General features: G+C 25.9%; 1 protein-coding gene across 1 annotated transcript in view; it reads left to right on the forward strand.

The window, feature by feature from the left end:
• The first annotated feature begins 855 nt into the window (after positions 1–855).
• The window catches only part of LOC135924162 (uncharacterized), a 39,614-nt gene continuing 13,318 nt past the window's right edge, over positions 856–27,151 (forward strand). Inside the window, exon 1 of the mRNA XM_065459211.1 lies at positions 856–1,188. Coding sequence (XP_065315283.1) covers positions 856–1,188 — 333 coding nt within the window. The remainder of the gene's footprint in view (positions 1,189–27,151) is intronic.

Here is a 27,151-nt window from a genome sequence, read left to right on the forward strand (position 1 = left end):
CAATTGTAATTAAGAAATAATAAATTTAAAAATAATTTTGTTAAAAAAAATCGTTATATTTATATGAGATTACCCTTGATTTAACCCGCTTTGCTTTCGCGAAATGACAATAATTTAACTTTTGCATATATAGGAAAAAAACTAACTAATTTATCCTGAGCCAATTCTTCTTTTTTATAATCCCGTAGAGAGTATATTACAAAATAACTACTAATATAATTATTATGATTATTTTTTTGATTTGTTATGATATAATAACCAAAAATAACAAATATAACTTTTTTGACTTAAATTAGAAAACCAATATTTAAAAAAAAATTATATAAATATAAAGAATATATTTATATAATATCTTATATAGATTTTTAAACCCCGATTTAAAAAAATTTAAATTTCGTTTAAAAGTATATGAATAATAATAATGTATATATTTATTTTATAATTTAAGCAATGTCAGGAGCGATTCAAAATCAAATTTCTTAAAGAATAAAGATCAAAATCATTTATCTAGAAATAGTTACAGCTAATGATGACTATATGGACTTCGAACTATCAAAGTTACTGATATATAAAGCCAATAGGGTTTTAAATTTATTCTCCCACTCTAGTTATAATAATCAACTATTGATTATAGTTAACCTCGATGTAAAGGTCAATCGAAAAATCTTTCACATATTAAGAAACCCCTATGGTATTTTTACCTCAGAAACTTATTATTATCACTTAAAAAATATAACAAAAATATTTTCCCGATATCTTAAATTCTATGAAATACTATCATCATTTAAACATTCGCATATTTCACATCGGGTTTTTTGTCTTAGACTTATCGACTCTAAAACAGATTCAAGATTCATGGGCATAGTAATCGTGGACAAGGTATCTTTAAAATCGAACGCAACAGACATCCACTATATTCCCCTCATACCTTTGAGTTATAACACTGAAAATTATCATTTTAACACGCATACAAAAAACAACTATTCAAACAATATATCTGCTAATATTCAAACCCATCAAACTTCTATTGGACATCCCCATGGTATATTTTTTGACATACCGGACCCAACTTTAGATCTAATAGTGATAATTCCTTTAGGTATTCTCTTATTCACCTTTTGCATTTTGACGATATTCGGAAACTTTATGGTTATCTACGTTATCAAAAAAGATCGCAAACTTCAAACGGTATAATCTATAATTATATATTTATTTGCTTCTTCATAATTTTTCTCATGAATTTGTTTAAACATTATGTTCAATTTTTACAAATACATGTATAATTAAATATTAACATACATATACTCAAGAGCTATTCCTTCTTTTTTGATGATAGTGATCGGATTACCATGTTATAAATTTGATTGTTAAAAAAATCGATTTGAATAATCACTAAATAAGAAATCATTAGAGGGAGGTGGTGACCTTTTTTTGACTCCAAACATAAATTTAGATTATCATAAATTATATCGTATTTTGACAACTCCATTATTATAAATTCGTTTATTTTTCACTTGGCAATAAAATTTACTTTAACATAATATACATAAATACTAGATCAGCTACTTAATTTTTTTTTAAATAAAATTGAATTTAAAACTCATTAAATTTTAATTTTTGAGATCAATTATTATAAATATATATTATAGCTACGATCACATTTACGAGCAGGGGAATATATTTTTTAAGTCAACAAATCTTATCTTATTGATTTGATAGTCGAATTATGATGCTATGTATAATATAGGTATGAAATTAGTTGTGTTGTTAAGGAAGGGTTTGCTTTGCATACCCAAATTTAATTTCTCACGAGTAAAATATTTTATATTCTAGTACGAAGATCGAGGTAAGTTTTCACTTTTTCTTCAAACCACAATATTCAATTGAATTTTATAAAAACTATACATTTTTAAAAATTTCAAAAAAATATTTTTTTTGGTAAGCTTTTAACGCGTTATCATAATAAAAAAAAAGTTGATTTAGAATGTCTAAATATTAAAAGCTATTGGCATCATTACAAAACCTGAGATTAAAAATTAATCATATTAGAAATGTGCATAGTGCGTGACCCATCAGGATTCACTTTCACTATTTTCGTGATTTGCAATTTATCACCCACTCATTATAACTTTCTGAAATCATTCACGAACCTTATAGGTCACTCACGATGCTCCTCTCAAAACCATATCATTAAAACCATCTTTTTTTAAATTAGGGAAGAAACGATTAAAAAAAATTTATGCCAATATTTAAAAAAATATATGGAACTCTAATATATTTTTCTGTTTTAAAAAAAACTATTTGTCTGTACAATATGTAATATAAATTGGAATGTTTAAATTATACTTAATAAAAAAGAAAAACAAAATTTAAAAGTAATTTTTTATCAATCCATATCTAACTAATAAATATTGATTTTTTTGCTTTTATGTTAGAAAAAATGTTGCGAATTTTACATATATTTAATTTAAATTGCTTTTCCTTCTCCAGAAATGTATATATTTATTTTAATTTAAATTACATTTTAGTAAACTTGATCTTAGGTTTATAAATTTTACTTGATTTAATATACCCAGTGTTGCCAGTTATTAAAGTGAGAGTGATGCATGTATCTATTGTGGTCTGGAGTTCCGTCTCGGGCATATTCATTTAGGACTCGGTCCAGTTGGACATTGATTTTAATTTTTAACCCTCATAATGGATATGAGTATCTTAAATTATAAAATATTAAAAATGTTCTCATTATATAGGCTGTGATGGGCATAAGGAAAATATAACACTTCAAGAATGGGAGTAATTTTTTGGAAATTTATTTTTAAATATGAATGTTATTTATACAAATACAATAGAATCAAACCTGTCTAATTTGGGTTGGGATTAAGATTTTTGCCCAACTTAAAAAGTTGGCCAATTTATTAAGATTTTTTACTTTTAAAATAATTTTTACTATCTGTTATACTCTTAGTTTAGCAAAAAGTGAGATTATATTCAACCTTTCCAATAATTTTTTTATTTTTATTAATTCATCAAAATCATGAGTAAAATCATGAATTTATGTTAGCAACAATGTATTATTCCGGTTATTTAAACTTTAAATCATTTTTCGAGCTCATTTTTTAAATTAAAAAATCTAATTTTACCAGAAATGTATTCCACATGTTTAGAATATACTTATTTTATGAATTTTCGACAATTTTTATTAACCTTACAGTCATTTATATTTCATATAAAAAATCTATGGAAAAACTAATATAAATTATATTAAGTTCAAAAGTTCATGGCAAAATTATCTGAAATTTATAGGGTAGGTATTCCAAACATGATATGGAATACATTTCCGATTAAATCAGATTTAAAAAAACGCGATCAACAAATGATTTAAAGTTGAAAAATAACACATTGAGGGGAAAGGGAAAAACACATTGTCGCTAACATTTACATAAACTCCTATAAAATAAGAATATATAAGATTATTATAAAATGGTTGTATAAAAAATAAGAATATAATTAATTTATGAAATAAAGATGTTATCTTTATTTATTTTGTAATGTTTTATTTGCATTGGTGTATCATATACCTTCTTTGAATTTATAAATAGTGTGAAGTGAACAGTTCTTTTAGTAATTAGCACATTCTTTTTGAGTATAATATATAAATTTAATATTTATTTTATTAGCAATAACTCATTATATTTGTTTTCTCTATTAATTTTGTTATTTGACATAAATAGAATTAAAATGAAGATAAGATTTTATTATATAAATGAATGAAAAAACAGATTCCCACTTTATAGATGTCTTACGCAAATGGACGATTAAAAATATGCTCACTTTCCAAAATAAGCCGTTGTCCAATGTATCAAGTCATTTTATAATCGTAGTTAGGAATTTTATTGGAACACAAAGTTTTGGTCAAATTAAAAAGTTACTCGAGTTATCATGAGCGCAAATTAGACATTGACTAATTACATTAAGTTAAACAATTTTATAAGAAAGTTGTTTCAAATATATGGAAATATTTTGGAATAAATAATATACTGTATAACTGCGAATGCTATATAAACTAGTTTAAAAATATGAATAGTTTCTTATAAAGTAACACCAATAGGTATTGATAAAATTTAGTTGTAAACAATTTCAAATAAGTCTTTGTTTAAAAAAAATTCACGAGCATATTTAATCAGGACATTGGTGCTGGTCATGTTAACTTAAAAAGTAAGTCGTAATATTTAGATCTATAAACATTATATTGATTGATGGTTACCATTTCATATGAAAAGTGGAGAAAACAAGCAAAAATATGTAATCGCATAAATAAAAATAACACTTATATACTTAAATTAACCAGATATTTATGATGGGGAGTTTAAATTAATTAACGATGACTTTAAATAAAACAATTTTCAATTAGCAGAATTTCAAAATGATACCATAAATTATTTATAAATTTTCCAGGGTTGTTTAAGTATCATATTTTATTTAATAATAAAAGTGAGAGATGGAATTTAATATTATGAATGCAATGGTATCACTGGCTAAATGAGTTATTTTTAAAGGTAAGGAGAAATAATGGTGAAATCTGAAAAAGGCGGGGGAAAACGGAAAGGCAAGAGATAAGAAAATAAAGAGAATTATGTTGTGGGGGCTAAGAAGAATTTTAAGAGGAGCGTAGCAATTTCGAAAACATAGGGAAAGAAAATACTATCAAGAGACGAATCCGAGAAAAGGCCAGAATATAATACAGCTGATAGTCAAACAAATAGGTAAAATGGCTGAATATAATTATGCAGACAAGGTTGATAAAGAAGAATTACTGGTTCATTTGCTTCCGGGTTACTAATAAGACAATGAATGAATAAGTTATACCTCAAACAATTAAACATTGTTCACTAACATTTATTCTTGAAATCTATGAAAGTTTAATACCGTTTCAGATGTATTGATTAAAAATTATAAGATAAATTTAAATAACTCATTTGAAATTAGATTTTAAATGACGATTTTAACTAGTGAAGGGAGCTGAATTCACATTCGCGATCATAGAAACTTAATAATCTTCTGTTACAAACAACATAATTACGGGTTATATGGTTTTTTAAAAAATACTAAATAAAACCATAGATATAACAAAAATTTATATTTTAAACAAAGTCTAATTTATTTATTAGAATAATTTTAATAAATTTAATTATAATTATATCAAAAAATGATTCGAAGCCTTTATCCTTTTAAAGTTTGTAGAAAAAAGTAGTTTATTAGCTACTATATAAATGGAAATCTTTTTAAAACTCAAACAAGAAAAAATTTATACTAATATATTTTTTTTACTTATCTTATAATTCATTTTCTATTATTAATTTTTTTTTAAATAATTTCATTTTTATATAACTATAAATATAATTACCGGTTATAGCTGTTACATTTAATATATTTATCTTTAATTAAATTAGGTTATAATAAAAAGTTAAATTTTAAAAAAATAATAAATTTAAATATAATAAGAATAAACTAATTATAAGCCATATTACGTTAATAAGTAGATTATTTAAAATAGACTTAAATTTCACATGACATTTGATATTGAATAAATTTGAGAACTTTTTATTTTTTTAAAATATTTTTTATTTTTTAAATATATTTCATTTTGATATAGTTTACTTTATAAATTTTAATCAGTTTTAAATAAATTAAAAACTAAAAAAATTGTTTATATAATATTAAATATTATATAGAATTTTAATTCTAAGAAAGGTATATATTATAGTTGAATGTCAATCCTAGTATAATGTAATAAAATTTTACGGAAAATGGCTATTTATATATTATATTATTCATAAGGTTATAATCATAATTTACTATATGTTGAGAATTTATAATATAATTATAATAATTAATATAATACAATATATAATAAAAATATAATATTTCTTTTTATTATTATGAGGAATAAATTTATTCCTAATTATAAAAAACTTAGATAATAATAATAATTAAATAGCCATTACTATAGAACATGTTTTTTTTCACCTTCAACTTTTTTATTCATACATAATACTTTAATTAAATACAATAATCACTCTAGATAGGAGTAAATGCTTAGGCAATTGGACCAGCAGTTTTGAGAGAAATCTGTTGACGAAGATGGAATTCTTCGTTGGGGTCGCCTGTATTCTGTTCCCCTTTTTTACCTAAGGTTTTAGTAAAATTATATTATCAAACATTCCTAAGTTGTTGACAACGATTGGCATGTGCACTGTATTTGTGAGGCCAGCATATCTGTTTTTTTAAGGATTACCCCTTGTGTTTTTGTTTATCCGAACATTGTATCCGCGAATCTAATATAAGTTATTAAAAATTTTGTGAGGAAAGTTATTGTCTTAGAATTTCTGGAGTATTCGAATTTTATCCTTCTCGATGGCAGAAAATGAGTAGACTTCTCTACAAAATCGATACAAATGTAATCCAAAGTCAGCGGGAAACCATTTGTCTAGGGAATAATGGTTATACCATCCAGGCATAGAGCATTTTAATTTAAAAAGTCAACTAGTTTGAGAGTGGATGAGATATTAACTTTAACTATAAGAAGTTGTTAATGTATACTATATTTTTAAAAAAAGATGTTAAATACAAAATTATATTAAAATAGTGGAGGAGGGGGGGGGGGTTTACACGATTATGAAGAACATAATTGAGTCCCTAAAACACGCAGTAATTATATTTAAATATTTCAATTTGTATTTTTTTGTCTTAAGAAAAGGAATTCTTTAGCCTCCAATGTTCGGATTTTATGGGCCAAAGTTGAAATAAAGAGGCAAAATGTCCATTGGTGGAAGGGTAAAAATGAAGTTATCAAATTTTTTATATTTGTTTATCTTTTTTTGTTCCATGTGTGTGTTGCTGCAGTGAGTGTGTTGCTATTGATATTGGAAAGTGATAACACAGGTATAATCCCAGATGAGAGATATACCCAGAGCCCATGGAATAGTTGTAAGATCATCAGGTCTGATGCCATCATCTGATTCGAGATTTCTTAGGAATAGACTGAGAAGTTTATTTATTGGTGAAAGGCCCTGTTGATGACCCTAAATTTTAATACAATTTAACCCATGTCTGCCCTTATCATTAACTGGCAAGTTACAATTCAGTCAACTATGAGGTTGGACTATATCACAGCCGAGTCTATGACCTAGGGTAACTCTTAGTTGTCCATTAGTTAAGAGATTCCCTAAGTTTTACTAGGCAAAGCTTCCAACCAATCATGGCCGCCTAATTTATCATTATTTTGAAAAGTTGAATGTCTTCACGAGGTGAAGAGGTGGATAAAATGAAGTAAGATTTTGAAATTAAAATTAAGAAGATATTTTTGTAAACTATTCATCGGGAAAAGCTGTATCTGTTGAAACTTTACTCTTCCACATTGCAAGGGCCTGATCTAGTAACAGGGGAGATAAAAATCGGAAAGGAAGGAAAGATGTGAGTATGAGGGTATAAAGGGATAATATGTCAATGCCACCCATGCTACGATAATTTACTCTACACATGCATTAACCTTATGGAGATCTATGATCAAATATGCTTTCACTACCAGCCACCTGTTAACAGAAATAGTGGAATGGTCTCGTTGTTGTAAGCTGCGTCACTCTACTATCTAATATGTTGGATCCTCTTTTTCTCATTTGAACGGCTCAGGCAAGAATTCCTTAAAGCTATCCCTTAAATTTTAGTTGCAAAATATAAGAGTGAACACAGGCCATTAGCCTCCAACCCAACTCAATTTACCAACCATAAATTTGCTCTGGCTGTAGTTCTCCCGTCAATTTGAAAGGACGGCACAGTCTGCAATGCCCTTCTTGTAAAAGATAAATGTTAAGACGAAATATATGTAATGATACCATACAATGTGCTTTAAAATATGCCCAGAATCTATCAACCTTAAAACCTCCTGATCTCTTTAGATATGACAGAAACCTTCTGATGGTATTATCCTTATCCCTTGAGAGGTGGGTCAATTACTGATATGGGAGTACTCTTGTGTTGATCCCTTATTTTCTTCCAATCTAAACTTTAACATTTTAGTTAATAAAAAGCAAGGAAATCAAACTGAAAGAAATATAGGTTCAGGTTAGGGTAGCGTTAAAAATAACAGTTTCAGTTCGGTTTGTAGGTTCGAAAAACCCCAGTTGAGCTCTTTTACATACAAACCTGTATTGGAATTATATAGAGGCACATTTTTTTATTTCATCTTTAAAAAAAATATACATAAAACGTTTTTTTGTTATTAATTGCACATTATAGATAATATATAATTTATAAATTATATGAATAAATATCAGTTATTAACCTTAATATTGAATAAATTATTTGAAAAGTAGTATTGAGTCCTACAATCAAAATAGTATAAATATTCGGAATATCAAATACTGTGTTTTGCTAATAGTCTAAGATATTCATTTCTTTATTTAAACGAGGTCCAAAAAAATTAACTTCTCTGATATTTCTATTAGATTTTGTTTATGACCATGTTTGTTCTTTAAATGCTTTTTCAATCTGTTAGCTTTATGCTTGATGGCATCTTATCCTTTTTATTTCTTTTGGATTTTTTTATTTATATATTTTGTTAATTTTAGCGAGTTCTAGAGGATGATTATTATTGAAGTACCGCTCAAGATTTGCAAAATGATGGTTCATAATTGTATCATAATCTGTAACTTTAAATTTAAATATATCACTTATAATACTATACCTAAATGATTAATATTGGATTTAATTTATCCCTAGGCAATAATAAGTTTTTATTTAAATTTTAATATAAAAAAAGAAAATTATTTAAAAAATGTTTAATATACAAAAATTTATATAAATTGTGACTGATGATAATAATTTTTAAAACAATTCGAATATAAATTAGAATTTTCGCAATATATTAGTAATAACTCTCAAATTATTCTATCAGCATAAAATCATGATGTTCAGCACGGTTCACAAGCGGTTCAGGCTAGGATATAAAATGATTTAACGGTTCAGATTCTGTTCAAGTTCGATAAAAAATAATGGTTAATACCAAGTTAAAGGTTCAGGTTCAGTTTAGATCTCTGGTAAAAGGCACCATAATCGGAATATCTGACAATCGTATTTTTGGTTTAATTATCTCCACTACTTAAGCCATATGTGTAGGCCTCTCATATTTATCTTCAAAACTTGGCTCACACTTTAGTAAATTTGCTATGAACCCCCGGAAGGATTCTATCCCAGGCATATACCGCAATAGGCATGTACAAGTCAAATTACATTAACTTCTTTGGATGCATCCTTCCTAAGGAGCTAATCTAAATATTAATTTTTTATACATTTAATCCTTTTTTTGTATAATAGTTAATTTTTATAGTTTTTTTTCTTAATATATATATTTTATGAATAATTAATTCAATAATTTTTATATAAAAATTGAATAAATATATAATTTTAAATTTTAAACCATTATAGGAAATTAAAAATTATATTTATTGTTTTTAATTAAATAAGAATCAAATTAAAATGTAATTTTTAGAAATATTCCATTTTATACTTTTTTTATACTCGAGTTTATGATATTAGTTGATTGTCCTTAATCAAATAATACTTGAATCGTTACATTATTATTTTATTACATTATTTAACTTCAAATTAATATCATCATATCATTTAGTTAATGCAAGGTTGAGAGCTTAAGTTTATATTATAGGGATTTATTTTGAGCTTGACCTTTTTTTTATCAGGGATTTCTTAAAAGCTTTATAGATTGTCTCGGAATATCAAAGTAGTTATTAATCATTTAAGTTGAGTGTTTTTTTAATACTTTATGTAAAATGCAATTTGCTGAAGGAAGATATAAATTTTTAAATAGATAAGTGAAAAAAGATCTCTCCAAATATCTAGGTTTTTAATATTGTTTTTAAGAATGCAGAAGTAGATATTTATCATTAAAATGTGAGCTCCCTTTAAAATAAGGGCTATTGTGTGTGTGTGTGTGAAGGGGGGGGAGGGTATTCGTAGATTTATTTATTCATGTGCCTGAACTAGAAAATGATATTATTTAAATGTAAATGTGACTAGTGGTCCCATATTGGTGTTATAATAAATATAGGAAAGTACATGAGGGAGTTATAACAATCTCATCATTGGTTAAAGATAGACCATGAAGTTTATTAAAAATTAGGTTTTATATGAAAATTGTCAAAATTATTTACTTTATAAAAAAATATCACATTCCATTTCCAAGTTTATAAACATAGCTAAAATATGTATCTTTTTTACAATCCAGCCAACTAATATACAAACCAGATAGTTAAAAACTAGCTAATTCTTTTTTGGAATTTATTACCAAATTTTGGAGTATTTTTTGATTTTTAAGTATTTTATTATTATTTTAAAAAAACCCATTTTTTAACCCATTTTTTTTAACCCATTTGACTTTTTTTAACATAATTTTTCTCTCATTTCCGCTTTACTTTTGTATTTTTCTCCTCATTTTGGAATTATATTTTTTCTTCCTCGTTTTTGGCTACCTTTACTTTTTAATCCGTTATTTTTAGTATCTTATAATTTTCTTAACTTAATTTAATCGACAAATTTCAAGTAATAAAACCAATATCGCTTAAAACAACCCAAATGGATGATTGATTAAACTCAGCAAGCAAAGTATACAGCCAAATCGAGAATCCAACAATCATGAATTTAGTATTAATTTATTCTATTAATTTGTTAGAGTAGGCCAATTACCGAATGTCCTAGGCAAGAATATTATGGAAAATTTTGCTTTATAAATTTAAACCTTAATTAAATTATTATAAAGGACTAAAAATTAAACAAACTAAAAATAAATGTGAAGAAAAATAATTGAATAAATAAAACATAGTAGAAATTAGTAAACTCGCTTAAGGTTAATGGGACAGAACTAGTATGCCTGATAAATTTATGGGTAACAATAATTTGTCTGCTATCTTGCTAATAAAAAACCGACGCGATTATGCAAGGATAGACCTAGCATAATTGAGGTGATTTCTATTAAGGACGAGTAGTACCAACTTGCTAAATGAATAAATTTTGCCTTTTCAACATTATGGACTAAAAAATAAGGTTCTTGTTAGTGATAATTAGTTTCAATTTCAATTCCTTTTTTTAATATACTAAATTTCAAGCTTTTATTTTGTGAAATTTCAATATATTTTACATTCATATTCTTATAATCTCTAAATATAAATACTATATTAAAATACTCATTAAATAATAAACAGAAAACAAAAGTATAATAAGAAAAATAAATATAAAAAGTAAAGGTTTAAAATTAATGAATTGATGTTATTTTCTTAATATATATATGATTTTTTTACATAAATTAATAGCTTTGGCCATATATAAGTGAAATTGTAATACTTAATTACTTAACTCCTTAGAGACACGCTCTCCACCATATTTTTATATTACTTAAAATCCTTTATTTAATTTGAACTAGGTTTTTAGAATTGTTCAATTATTAAAACTACACAATATTTGAAAGTCCCTCTTTGAGGTGATTATTTTTAAAAAAATGTTATAAAGAAATAATTGAATGTAAAAAAAATAGACAAAAGAATATATATTTTTATAGAAGATAAAAATTTTAAATTTTTACTATATTTTGAATTATGTTACCTTATTTTATTATTAGATCATTAAAATATTATCATGTTAATGAGGTTTATTTAATATAACTTATAATTTTAGGCCTCATTTTACGAAATGGTTTATATATAGCTTATATAGCAAAGCAGTTTAGAATTGGAGTCAAATAGACATTATCATGATGTGGTATTTTTTCCACCTTGCCTGTGAAGAATTATAAAGTAAATGGTAGTATGAGTATTATCTATAAATCTTTATCAAGAGTTAACTTTTATAATAAGATAATTTGTTTTTATACAAAAAAAATTTAAAGATGGCTTGAAAACGTTAGATTTTTTCTTAAGATTGTTCATATCGATTTTTATGGGAACACATTAAGTATAAATTTACAAAAATAATGATTAACAAAGATCTCGTCAAAATGAATGATATATGATAATAAGTTAAACATCAAAATTTTAAAAAAAGTAACTATACCTAGAAAAAAATTATTACAAAAAGGAAATTAGCTATATTTTAAGGTAAATAATTAAAATTTAAACGGAGAAGTAAACAATGTTTATTAAATCGTATTTATAACTTTTTCAAATAAATTATATTTATTTGAATGGCTGCGTGAAATATTGAGACTATGTAAGAAATCTTATAAAGATAGCAACTTTCTATTAGGAGGAATTTAGGCTTTGACTATATCTAAATTCGAAGTGGTGATTTCTGTATTTTTGGTTATTGCGGTTTCTGATATGTCTTCAGCTAATGATATATGTATACTCTTTCATCAGTGGGATTGAAGTCTATTGATGATATGGCCTGCATTTTTTCTTTAAATACTCTCTCTCCCTGGTATTTAAACTTTAACACAGTCAAATCGGTGTTTGAAATGGTTAATATGTTTTTTCATAAATCAATTTAACTATAAATACCATCTGTCCCATTTTATCTCTTTTTTTATTTTTTGCATATAATTTTAATCATAACTGAACATGGAAATTGAGATTATTTTGTTACTATATTTCGATTATAAAAAAGATAATCTTGTATCGTATCATTATACGCTATTAAATCTATCCAACTCTCCTGCAGATGTACCATCGATGATTGGAAAACTGAAAAGCATATCTGTATTAGTATATTTTTCAGTTCCTTTAAGTTGCAACTCATAGTCGTCATTTGCTAGTAGTAATTAATGACCCTTTTATTAATCGTAACGACATATCTATTAATATTTTATGTGGATTAAATAAAGATATGAATCGTTTATGGTCAGTAATTATAGTAAAATGATTACCGATTAGATATTGTTTAAATTTAATTAGTCCAAATATTATTGGCAAAGCTTCAAGTTCTATCTGAATATTATTTCGTTCTGTGACATTTAATGTTTAAGAAGTGAATCCAATGGGCTTTTCCTCATTGTCAATCATATGGGGCAACCCGACCTCATTCCATGTTGAGAGGCTTGAGCAACTAGAATTATCGTCACTTTGGTATTATAATAAGTAAAAATACATGTCTCTGATATTCATATTTTTTTAAATTATTAACTGCATTTGTTTCATTTTCTGTCCAATTTCATGGTACATTTTTCCTTAAAAGCATAGATAAAGCAGCTGCTATTATGGAAAATTATTTTCAAATTTTTGGTAATAACTGTTAATAGGTTATATACCCAAAAAAGGATTGTAACTCTTTGACATTCTTTGGTAACGGCACGACTAAAATTGCACTTATGTTCTTATTAGTTGTGGTTATGTCCTCTTCGCTGATTGCATGGTCTATGAATTCAATCCTTTCTTTAAAAAAATTACATATTTTTAAAAAATTTAATACCATTTTACTTTTCGGACATATATAAGGTTTCTTTATTAATCTAGATTGATTTCCCAGAAATTATTATATCATCTATTTATACAGTTTTACTGGTCAGTCCTTTTAATAATGAATCCATTGCTTGTTGAAATATGGCTGGCGTTGAAGCTACCCCGAACAGTAAATATACTTCTAATAAATCTAATATAGTGTATTTCGCGCATATTGTTTTTTCTATATTGTCTTCTCAATTTAAGTTTCGCGATAATGGCTAAGCTATTAAATTTTTGCAATTATTTTTTCCCGATAAAGGTTTCGCTGTTATATATTCTCTTAAGAGAGTTGGCGGTATGGGTTTCGTAATATTTGATCACAATATAGCTTCGCGGGATAGTATTCGCGAATATGAATTCGCGATAAAAGTTTTGCTATAATAAACATTCTCGATAAAAGTTTCGTTGAATTGACATGAGGCCTTTTGCAACGACATTTATTAAAGGAGAAAGGGATCAAAATAAAAAGGAAAATGTATGAAATGGATAAGTTTTACATAAAGGGCTTCAGTCTCTCTGGGAATATGGGTTGAAATGTAACGAAGGGTGTAAAACTGAGAAGTGGGGATGAAATTAAATTTTTTTAAAAATTAGATTCAATATTTATTAGTGTTATAAACGTTACTTAAAAAAAACGCATTACTCGTTGCGTTTGAAAAAAGGATCGCGTTACTGTTACTCGTTAAGTTGTGAAAAATTAGAACGCGTTACTCGTTATTTAAAAAATACTAAATATAATTTTAATTTTTCCTCCCATAGATAATAAAAATAAAGTTATACAAAAATATTAGATTACGATAGGTAAGTCCTTTTGTAAAACCAGGTCCTAACTCTAATTATTTAGTTACAAATTTAGTGAACTAATTAATTCGGTTGTCCACCTTCTTAAACGAATTTCGGATTTAAATATGACGAATAATATGTTTTTAATGTAACATCTAAGTTTTTTAAGTAGCCTAACTTATTATTAAAAGAATAAGAATAAAGAGACAGGTGACTCATACATTTTTTGCCAGATGATAAAATTAACTTTTGTTATCTTATTTTGCAAACCTATTGTTAACATTCAAAAAGTCAACCTTAAAAATTTTATATATATTTCGAAAAACATTTCGGTAAATTGCTTATCCAATAAGGGGTTCTAAATAAGGTAAAAATCAAGCAGAACTTTGGAAGTTTGTTTAATAATTTGGAAAGCTGCATAGATTTTTATGAGCCTATAAAAAATGATATCATACATTATAGGTCTAGATTTAGTAATGAAATGTTTAAAAGTTTTTGCCATAATATAAGTTCACATTTTTTATATAAATTAAATACAAAGTGTTATGTGCATAAATATTATAAGTAAGTAAAAGTTTTGAAAGAAATTTTTTATCTGTAATTAAAATTTCATATTAATTACAATATATTTTACAGTATTAAATATTTATTTCTCTCCATATCTATAATGTTTGATTTTCTATCATTTAATATCCTTGTTTGTTGAACTACATATTGAATATTGGAATTGGTTTGAAGGTATTGTAGTATTATTCCTATTTGGATGGGGAATATTGTTTTATGTGGATAAATTTACAGCATATAATATTATTATGAATTTTTGGGACTTCGTGATAAATTTTATGCATCGACATCATTGAAAACTTGAATATATTCATTATAAATAGTTAACGAATAACATATGATTCGGAAACTTAGTTTACTAAAATTACATATGATTCCGGAATTTAGTTCACTAAAATTAGTCTAATTTTAATTATGAAAATTAGTCTAATTTTAGTTATGAAAATTAGTCTAATTTTAGTTATACAACTTGGACACACGCGAAATAACATTAATACTAAATTCATAACAAATTGAAATAACATTAATACTAAATTCGTAACAAATTTAATCATCTGGGATGAGATATAATAATTTTTTAGTTACTTCTAACAAAAATTTATTTCAAAATTTTGATCAGAAGAACCAAGCGCGCTTAGTTCTCAACATAGCTTTCACTGTGCTAAACATACGTTCAACTGGCACAGAGAATGGGAAGGGGGGTGGGGTGTTATATTTAATAAAATTTATAATTGGAGGAATTTATTTAAAATATTTAAAGAATGAACTTTATTTTCAAAAAAAAAAATTTTCTTATCTTCATCAGAAATCTGAATTCATATTTTTGCCTCATATGTTTTTTTTAAAGATTTGAGCTGTTGGCCATCGAGTTGAAATATTTGAATTAAGGCACAATGTACACTTACAAAGTGTAGACTTGGTGCCCTTAATTTTCTCTATTTGTGTAAAAAATATCATACTAGGACCAAGGCAGAGTTAAATCATCTTCATCTGAAGAAATAAGTACTATTTAACATATATTCTTTATAAAATAAATTATAATGTTAGAGAATATAACTTAACATACCTTGATTGATTTAATATTAATTTATCACTTCTACCGACTGTATGAACTTTAACAACAAAAATTTAATAAAAAAAATAAAAATGAAAAACTTTTATGGTTGATCTAAACTGAGTTAAAAACTCGTTTCAAATTATTTAAAAATCTTAAGTAACTACTAATTTGCATTACCAAATCCTATAAAACCCGGTACTAAATTTCCCTTTAAAACAAGTAACGAATGCCCGTTCTTTTTCCTCAAAAAAGGTAGCACTATTAGTAACCACGTTACTTTCATCGATGTTACTTTACAACACTATTATTTATTAATTTAAAAAAAATTTACATATTAAATAGATTGCTAAAATCAAGATGGCTTTATATTATACATAAAGCTTGTAATATGTAAAACAAGCACTTTTTTATGTCAGACCTACCCCCCCCCCCATTATTAGATATGGGGTAACATGTTAAAGATCTGCCCAAATTTAGACCCGTTCAAACAGGTACGGGCCGGCATCTTTTTTTTAAAATACGGTCCGTATTTGGTTTAAATTTTGAAATAGATACATATATATTGAAAAAGGAATTTCTTAATTTAAATAAATTCGGGCCGGGTTGATAAATTATTTTTACAGGATCTCACCTGGATTGAAAATTAAACCTGATGAGGATCCTAAAGCATATATCACATTCCAATCTTCTTAATTCTCCATCCAATAGCAATCGAATGAGAATGTTCTGAGTCATTTATGACCTGATTTTTCTCATATTATTTTTCTTAAATGAATATCATATGCGCTTGAGAAATTTATGGTTAAAAATATCTTTACAAGTCAATAATAGTGAATATAATTTATAATTTATATAAGTATTAAGTTTGTAAAACTTCTAAGGTAACTAATTGGATGATATATTTTTAAACGCTAAGACATCTCTTTATACTTTATCTAATATGCCGTTTTTGATTCCTATCAGACAAATTTTGCTGTTATAAAAGACTATTTTTTTTGCTAAAAACTTACAAATAATCCTAACATTCTTAGTAAAACTTTCTATTTACATCTTTCATCTAATAGTGTAATATATTTGTTTTAAATGTGTATTATGATATGATCCATATTTCATGATAAAATTTTGATATATCTACTTTTCAAAATTTTCAGTTCTAAATTTTTTTTTATTCAATTTTGGTCAATGTTTTATATAAAAGCCTATCAAAAATATATTGATGTTATGGTTTTCATGATAATATACTTTTGAACACCATCTTATATTGGATTATTGTTATAAACTAATATAATATCATATAATAAAAAAAAATATCAGTAAAAATTTGGTTATTAATCCATGTTTGTGAAATTGTATATAATTTATATATTTCTTAAATTTAAAATAAAATTATTTTATGGAGCACCGCCTCACAAACAACTCACATGTCCTCATAGTCCTTTCTCGTATCCAAGTAAATTTCCCAATATTTTTAAAGAGGTATAAGAGTTATCACCAATAAAAATGTGCGAAAACATTACAGCGAATGCAAAATCGTGAATAAAAAAACGACATTAAAATTTCTCCTAATTAATATTTATTTTCCCATAGATTGAACATTTGTTATTATAATATTATATTATAATTAGAATATATTCCAAATTCTTTTAGATTTAAGTCTAATTCAATGCCATAGCGAGTCTAAGGGGGCCACTATTATGAAAGAATTTTTCAAAGAAATCTAAGAAAAAAAATATTGCAACGACCTGTTTTTTTAGCAAGATGTTATAATATACCCTTCGAAATCATTTAAATATAAATGAGAAGTTGGCAAAACATTTCGATTAAGATTGAAAAAGTGATGAAATGGGTTTCAAAGTTTCATCAATTATTTTCAATAGCAAAAAACATATTTAAACTTTATTCAGCAGAAAATTTGGTCAGATTTAACTTTATGGTATAAAACTTTTGATAAAAGAAATTATCGAGCTTCACAAAATCATCTTCTTCTATTTTTGATAAAACGAACTTTAAGCATAATGTATATCAAAAAAGGTAAAACTTAGTAATTCCGGAATTATTTTAGCCAAACTAAATAATGATTGAGCGATAATGGGTACAATCAATATTAACGACAAATTGGCAGCTCTTAACTCTGTTATTCTATTAAATTATATAAAGATAATAATAAACAAAATTTAAAAATAAATGTCGAAGCTTCGATAAATAGATGTGTGGGTTAATCAAAGTTCCGTATCACAAATAGAAATGATTTTGCACTATTTTATTTCTAGCAGTAGGTTGATGGTAATGAATTAGCTGATAATCTTGCGCAACGCGCGTTTTAGCGACAATATTGTCACGAAAATGCATTAATTGTGCTTGTGATATTGCAATCTCGAAATTATTTTCTCGCTGTAAATAATAGGACTAAGGAAGATCATGATTTGATAATCAAAAGCAAATTATACACCACAATATGAAGAAAGACCAAAATGAGCAGTGAACCAGAATATAAAAATCGCACCGTAGTCCCGACCGAATATGATAATAAACACAAAAGTAACGATAATATCCCTTAAAATAAAAATTAACACCCCTCCCCCCCCAAAAAAAAAAAATTTTTTTTTATATTTATGAGCACCCAACCCCCTTAGGTTATTCAACATATTTAGGTGAATTTTCAATGGATAAAAAAGATTAATTAACATTATTATTACAATATTAAAAAAAATAGGGTTTTTTTAAATCATATTTATGGGCACCTCATAATTAAAAATGAATAAGCTTTAAACATCCCTAAATAAGAAAGCAAGTTACGCCTCTTATGCAATAAATATATTTATATTAGAATAATAACATCAGCTTCATTATTATTAAATTAAAAGTTAATTGTTATTTCATTTTTTACACTTGATGAATTGTAACATTTTGCTTGATACTTCCTTGTTACTAAGTTACCTACTTGAAAAATTATTGTGCGCAAGGAACAGAGACATTGATTGAATTATATATATTTAATTTGATAATTATAAAAAATAATATAAATAATTTTACGAAACAGATTTCAAAGAACAGTCAAGGTTCAGTCCAAACTAAGAAAACTTTATTGTATGAATATTTTTCACTTATGGTACTATTTATTCTCATTTTATTAAATTAAATTTTGTTGTAAAAGTCAGGGGCATGAAATAGGAAAAGGAATTCAAAGGGATATCCAGAATAGGTTAATGAGCTATCCGGAATACTTACGTGAGGATTCGAGATCTTGACTTTATAAAATTTGTAAAATATGTTTTAAAAAAACTATGAACCTTTAGGAGACGCTACGTGTATCATTAATTACTTCTTCAAGTAGTTTTAATAATTTTTTTATAAAAAAATTTCAAGTAGTTTTTCTATAATTATTTTTCAAGTATAGTAAAAAAAAAGAAAAATTCAAATTTAAAATATATTTTTATTTAGGTTATTTTATTTTTTAGATAATGTTAAATATAATATTAAAAGCAGCTATATGCATATTTAGTTAGCCCAAAGGCACTCCTGTAATTTGAAAGACTTATAGTATTAGTTTAATATTATACCAATTATCAGTGGCTTAGCAAGGATTTTGTTTAAGGGAAGTGAAAAAAAGTAAATCGCGTAATATTCATAATACTTTAATAATAAAATGTCATTTATAAGCTTTACAAAAGACTAAATTTCCACAGGGTCAAATGTTCTCCCCCTCTAAATACACCTTTGTTTAGTATATTCGATAATTAAACTGTTATAAATTAGCTAATTTATGGTATATTATCTTATTTTTTCAAATCATAATTTACTTTTTTAATTGGATATAAATTCAAAAAAATTGTTTACAATTTTTTAGGGGTATGGCAATGTTTCATTTAAATGTAAATCTTTTAAAAATATATATATTCAGAGACCTGCAGGCCTGAATCAGAAACTATCATAGCTCCGAAAAACCTCAGGCATAGGGGCCGGACAGTAATTTTTTTTAAAAAATTCCTGACCATGGGATAAAAGAAATTATTTTTTACTACAAAACCTAGGCCTAGGCTAATTTTTAAAAAATAAATTTAAACTTTATAAATTTATTAATTGAAAAAAAATTTGACACTGACATTCATTTGCTGCTCATATTCTTGATTTTCCTTCAAAACAATTTATAAAATACAGCCAAAATTATTAAATATAACAAAATTTTAAAAATCCGAAATGGGTTTGGCTCTAAAATAATCATTAAAAAATTCTAATCGGCCTGGCTTTACAATTTGGCCCACCGTCTTATAATTATTATACATGATATGAGAGGGGGGGGGCTTCAAATAGCCAATCAAACTTAGTTGTGATTGATCAAACAATAATAGGATGCTCCCTCCTTAATAGACATTTGTTTTTATAAATTTGGTTATGTAATTTTTTTAATATACCAAATGGGCTTTAAATTTTGGCTCTGTTTGATATTTATTATACATGACATGAGAAGAACCGCTTCAAATGGCCAATTATACTTAGTCACAATTAATCAGGACTCAAACTTTCCTTCCTTAACATTTGTATTAATAAATTTGGTTATATGACTTTTTTTCAATACCAAATTTAGAGTGTTTATAATTTTGTTCTTATTAAATGAGCGAGGATATACATTAAAAAAAACTTTTATTGCAAAAGATAAATCATTCTGTTATTTCTCTCTTAATCTCAATTATCGGACGTTACACTCATACAAAAAAACACACCTTAGCTATTTTATTTATATTTTAATGATACAATACATTTTTGAGCACTTGAAAGCAAAATAAAAACCATAAAATAAAATTGATAGTCTACAAATTCCTTTAAGTTAAAATATTTTTTCTATCCTTCAACAATATTTAACCTAATATATAAAAAAAAACCTTTGCGCAAAATATAATATATATTTTTTACTTTTTAGCAGACTGACTGGCCATATACACCTGTGAGACAAGTCCCAAACACAATCCTTTAGAGAATTTAAATTTTTAGGCCCCTGAGAGGCCCTCGAAAACCCACATAAAATCCTGTAGTTGGGGTCTTTTATGAGGCCCTCCATAATACTTTTACATTTCATATATTCCTATAAACTTTTTTTATATTTATGGTATAATAAAATTAAACGAAACTAGAAAAAAAAAATTAACATAATATATTCAATGCAATTTCTTAGTTAACCCTTTATTTCACGTAGCGGCTATTTGATATCAAAATTAGACAGCCGCGTACGCAGGAATTTGGTCTGGGGGGGATAATAAATTTTTTAAAGAAATAATATTTTTAATTAAAAATACTAAGCATAAATTTATTAGGATTAATAACTTTTCTAATACACAATTTTAAATTAATGTGAATTAAAAAAATTATATATATAAACCGGCATTTAAATGTGAATCATAAAATATAAAGTGAATATAACTTACGATATGAATCACTTAAATGACCCAAAATTGAAATTTGAATTTTTTGAGCTTTTAAAATATATAAAGTATAAAAAATTTAAATGTTGTAAATATAAATTAATACACAAAAAGTTTCTTAGGAATAATTGTATTTTGTATGTTTTGAGCTAATTTTTCAATTATCAATCCTTGCTTGGCGTTAAATGTCTATGAATATTCAAAAGATCCAAATCATTCAATCTACTTTCAGATGTTGTAATTCATAGGTATGTTTTTCACAGACTTGCAGGCCCGGCCCCCGAGCCGGACCGTATTTTAATTTTTTTAAATATACCCGGGCCGGGCTCTTAATTTTTTTTTTAAAAACACCCGGGCTGGGCCTGAAAATTTTGGGGGGGGATTTGTCCCCCTGCTCCCCCCCGCTGCGTACGCGCCTGAAATTAGATATGTTGTAACATGTAAATATAGGGTGATTTATATACTATAAAAATTCAGAGGGTATGTTATCATTAGAAAAATAAAATTAAAACATATTATTGCTAAGTTTGTATAGGTTAGCAACATAAATTTTTTTCTCAACTGGATGAGTATCCTTTAAATAGGAAGGTTATGGAATATGGAAACTAGATAGAAAGAAATTAGAAATAATAGTCATATTGCATATAAAAATTTGCCCTTTAGAGTGCTTAAATCTAACAAATCATTAGCAAATTTTGATAATGAAAATCTAAGATTAAAAAAAATGAAAAATTATACGTATCTGTATCCTTTGCATATTAAATAGTTAAAAATACATATGCTCATTTTAAAAAAGTATTTAAGATATAGATACAAGATACTTTAGCAAAATACACGAAAATATATAAGATACAAAAGTATCTTGTATTTAAGATACAAGTATATGCGATATTGCCCAACCCTGAATGTAGTGTATACATATAAATTTTATGATTTTTAGTTAAAATAGTCAAAACCCTAATTAATATATAGTATATATTTTTACTACGAAAATCAATAAAAATAAAATACCTGCAACGTCATAAAATTCATTCAATAGGCATAAATCTCCGCAGAACATTGTTTAGCTTAAAATAGGCCAAATAACAATTTTAGAATTTCTTGCTTATGGATATGCCCAACCTTGCCACTGAAGGGTTAATAGGATCTCATGTTTATAATATTTTGAGAAAACAATCTCGGTGATTCCTAGTGGTAAGAATAATGGGACTGTTTAATCAAAAAATGTTCCAAACTCGTCTCATCTCAAAATCTCGAATAAACTGGTGGATATTATTTATAATTAGGGTTTAGGATGGCTTTGTTGTTATATTTATATTTTATTGTATATCTTAACCACTATTATTTTGAAGGTATGCAGTACAATTTACAACAATAAAAAATCATTCATTCAAAATCTTAATTAACCCATGATATTAAAAATGAAATTTATTATTTATGGCATTATAGTGGGCACAAATTGAGTGTTTCAAACGGTGCGTTCCCATCACAAATAATCGATTTCAAGCGGTATCATACAAATTAGTCAAATTACTGTTTGGCGCTAGAAACCCATTTTAAAAAATGCAAACTGGTTTACTCTTTTCAATATCTATAATTCAAGACTAGCATTTTTTTTTGTTCCAAAATAAAATACTTCATTTTTTTATAAAATTAAACCCCCCCCCCTCCCCTATCAATCTAAACCAGGGATATCTAATTAATTTTATTAAACGTTCAATTTGTGCGCACTATTACCTTCTGATACAGGTTTGAGACCTGTAGATCTGCTCCTGGTTCTTAAATTTTTTTTAAAAAAGAGAGTGTCGGAAAAAAGTAAACGATTTATGAAAACTCTAGCCGGAAAAAAAATAAGCCGAGCTGATGGGGGGGGGGAGGAAAGGGGGCAGTTTAAAAAAGGGTTAAAAAATACTAAATTTACCAATTATGACTTTCAAAAAAGAAATAATTTTAGCTAACCCTGGTCGGACCTGTAAGTCTCTCATACAGAGTTAAATATTAATTTCCTTCTTTCATTTAAAACTGGCAGCGCTTAATAAATCAAATCTTTAATAAAATTGATGTTTTATAAACATCATATTAATCATTTGTAGAAATAAGATGCGTGCTTTATTAATTAGATATTTTTCTTTTTGATGATTATTTATATAAAATTAGTTTAAATTTTTTTTAAGATTGAGGGGTAACGAATGTGCGCACACGCCTGTTTAAGACAAAATTTTGAATCCTATTTTTATATCTTTAAATAAAATCTCTGTGTGTCTTGAGTATTTAAATAGAATAGTGGTGTATAGGGAAGAACTAACTTATATGTTTTTATACAAATATTAGATAAAGTTGCAGGCCCAAGCGAGCGGGGTAGGGAATTTGTTTCAAATTATTTTGATTAATTTTATTTAATTTAGTCCATTTATGACAAATTATTTATTATTTTACTACATATTTGCATAAATATAATGTTATGAATGAATGCGTTCAAATAGAACAGGATCGGGAATTTAAAAAAAAATTTTTGAAAATATATGGTGATTTTATTTTACCCTATAAGCAATTATTTTATTAATTTTTTACTTCTGGTTAACTAAATTCAACTTTTATTTTGAAGCTAACGAAATGTAAATGTTTAAAAAAGCGTTTTTACATTCATTTAATTTAAAAAGTTATAAAAATATATTTTTTTTAAAAATAGTTTGAAATGATCTGTTCCTATACATATTATTTAGCACGCTTTCATTCAAGTATCTACATTAGAGCTCTGCAACAGGCGGGTTTTTAACCCAACTGCCCAGATCCACCCATCTAAGTGAGCGAGCTGGCTAAAAATTTCTGCTTTTATTTGCGATTTAAAATCATTTAAATAAGCATTAAAAAAATGTTACATAAAATTTCAACTTTTTTGAGACTAAAGTTCCTACAACTGATGATGTTGTCGTCGGAAGAAATTAATGGAGTAAAAAAAATATTTGCATGCTGGATTTGATTTAACATCGACGTGGATGAAAATCTGATTTTACCCGTTTCCCCAAAAGCAAAAGGAATTTAATTATAGGGTATTAAGTTATAAATGCAAAATTAAACCACAACAGATGAGGGAATGAGGTTGTTACACAAAATTTGTATAATTTTTCAAGATTTTCAGCTATTTAGTTTAGTTTACAATTTATAATTAATTAATTTAAAATTTTAATTCCTTTTTTCATTTATTATTAATGATTTCACTTTTTATTTAGAGATCTCACTTGAGGAAAAGGATATACTTTAAATTGATATCCTACTTTGGTGGAAACGATTTATCAAAGCTATCAAGATTTGCTAAAAAAAATATTGGAAATTCTAGCAACTAGTGCTACTTCTGAACAATTATTTGGCAATGTTGGAAAGTTTTTAGAAGAATAAAGAACGTGTTTGAATCCAGAAAATGTGGATTCATTTATTATTACATTATAATTACACATAAGTATTTTATTTGATAATAAATTTCTTATCCATAATTTAAATATTTTTTTATGCTTAATATAATAATTTCCTAAATTGTAAAACTTTTTTTTAGGAGTGGGGAGCTGAAACTAAGTTATTCTTTTATTAGATGTTTAAAAAAATTGAAAGAACGGATATATATAAATTTTATATTGGCGGGCATGGGTTAAAATTTTTCTATAAAATCGGCAGGCGGGTAAAGAATTTTAGACTAATGGTTGGGCGGGCTGGTATATTTTTTACTATGGGCGGGTTTTTAAAACATTGGGTGGGGGGCTTGTAGGCTAAAAACCCTCCCATTGCAGACCTCTAATCTACATCTTTTGGAAATGATCATTTTATGAATATATAGAGCAGGTATTAAACTCGAATCGCCTTGAATAAGGCTTCATCAAACAAATTGATAAAAAATAAACTTTTATCATATCAAAAGAAATGGTTAGAAAAGCCTAGAATTAAAGAATCTTCAGGTCAAAAAATCATCTTTTTTACGAAGATGAATTAGTTGACAATTTAGAAGAGGATCGTTATAGAAAAAAATTTCGAAGATGAATTAGTTGATAATTTAGAAGAGGATCGTTATCGAAAAAAATTCAAGCGAAAGATGAAAGTTAAATATTTTAAATAAATTTCTTGAAATAAAATCCTAATTCATTAAATATAACATAACAACCCCATCTTCGGCACTTCTCAAACGAATTTGTAGCTTAGAAAATTCTGTTTTACTTACGCTTCCTTATCAGATAAGAATTTCTAAAAATGTTTCTTAAACAAATAGAAATCTTTTTTAAATATTATAATTTGTATTTTAAATTTTATTTTTATTTACTGTTTTATATTTTTATACACTATTTTCTATATTATACAAAACAAAAATTTTGAATCCAACGGCTAATATGGTGGTAATTTGTCACTTATTTATATTAAATATCGAATGCATTTTTTTAAATATAATATTTATAGATTTGAATGAACTCGTTTACGAATTTTAAAGCGTTTTTTTTTTGTAAATAAACCAATTTAAATGTTTCCAACGCTATAAATACTACCTATTCCTACTCCCCGGTGAAACTGGTTTTTTCGGGAGCTAACATGGTATTTCAGTACTATTATAACGCCAGCCAGAACATGAAATAAAGTTAGTCATTTATTATAACTTATAATGGGTCTAGTGTTTTTAATAAAAATTGTTTATCAAATTACTATAATGTTAATTCATATTGTATATATAGTAAATAATCTCTTTTTAACAATCTATATATCACAGTTGCAAAGTATAGATCTAGATACAGATACATCGTCTGATCCAGATACAGATACATCATTGGATTTCGATACAGATACATCGTCTAAAAATGTATCTTATTTTACGAATGTATTTGTAAATAGTTACAATTTTTATCTTACTTATATAAAGGATTGTCGTTGTTCTCGAACAGAAACTCTTATTATGAGAGCACAAAATATGTAAACAATATTTTTATATTTTGTTCTCATTCAATACGAACACCATATAAAATAATAATAAAAAAATGTCAATACTCCTTATTTATCGTTCTATCGAAAAAATTCTCATTTAAAACGAGCATTTATTTTTTTTTTAAATAATTTACATTAAACTTTAATTTATTTATTAAAAGTCAGGGGAATATCCATAAAATTATTTTAAATAATTCTAATTAAATTTATTTGCTTAATATAATTTTTTTTATAATTAATGGGCCATAGAAAAAAAAATATTTTTTTCAAATTTTTTTTTATAGATATATAACGGAATATTTTATATTTGTACAAAATCCTATTCTGGAATGAACTATGGATCTATGACTGATGAGATGAATATGGCTGAAATTGATCAAATTTAACATATATATTTAAATTTAATGAATATTTACGTAATAATTTTTTTTTTAAATTATGTCTAAATGAAGGACCCTTACTTTATTATTTAAAAAAATATATTTTAGAGCTGGAGGAAGGGACGGGGGGGGGGGGGAGAGGGTTTATAATAGCTTGTTTAACATTTTGGTTAAATTCCTCTTGAAATTACTTGGCAAAATAATTTTGAATATTTTATTTTTGCATAAATCAAAAATAACAGAGACTTAATTTATTATTTGATGCGAATTCAATAGACTATATAACATTTCTTGACACGCTGAAAAAATCTGCCAACTTATTTGTAGATTATTTAGAAAGATTAAATAATTCCTCATTCTTATAGCTTCCCAACAATCCTTATCTCAAAACTCATTAAAATGCAATTTATATGCTGGCGATAGTTATTACTAAGTCTTAAGAAAATTGTGCATTTGTAGAGTGCAGGACCATGCACAAGGATTTTTATGAAC

Source organism: Gordionus sp. m RMFG-2023, chromosome 2 (genome assembly GCF_954871325.1).
Source record: "Gordionus sp. m RMFG-2023 chromosome 2, tfGorSpeb1-WG-v2, whole genome shotgun sequence".
NCBI classification, from domain to species: Eukaryota; Metazoa; Nematomorpha; class Gordioida; order Chordodea; family Parachordodidae; genus Gordionus; species Gordionus sp. m RMFG-2023.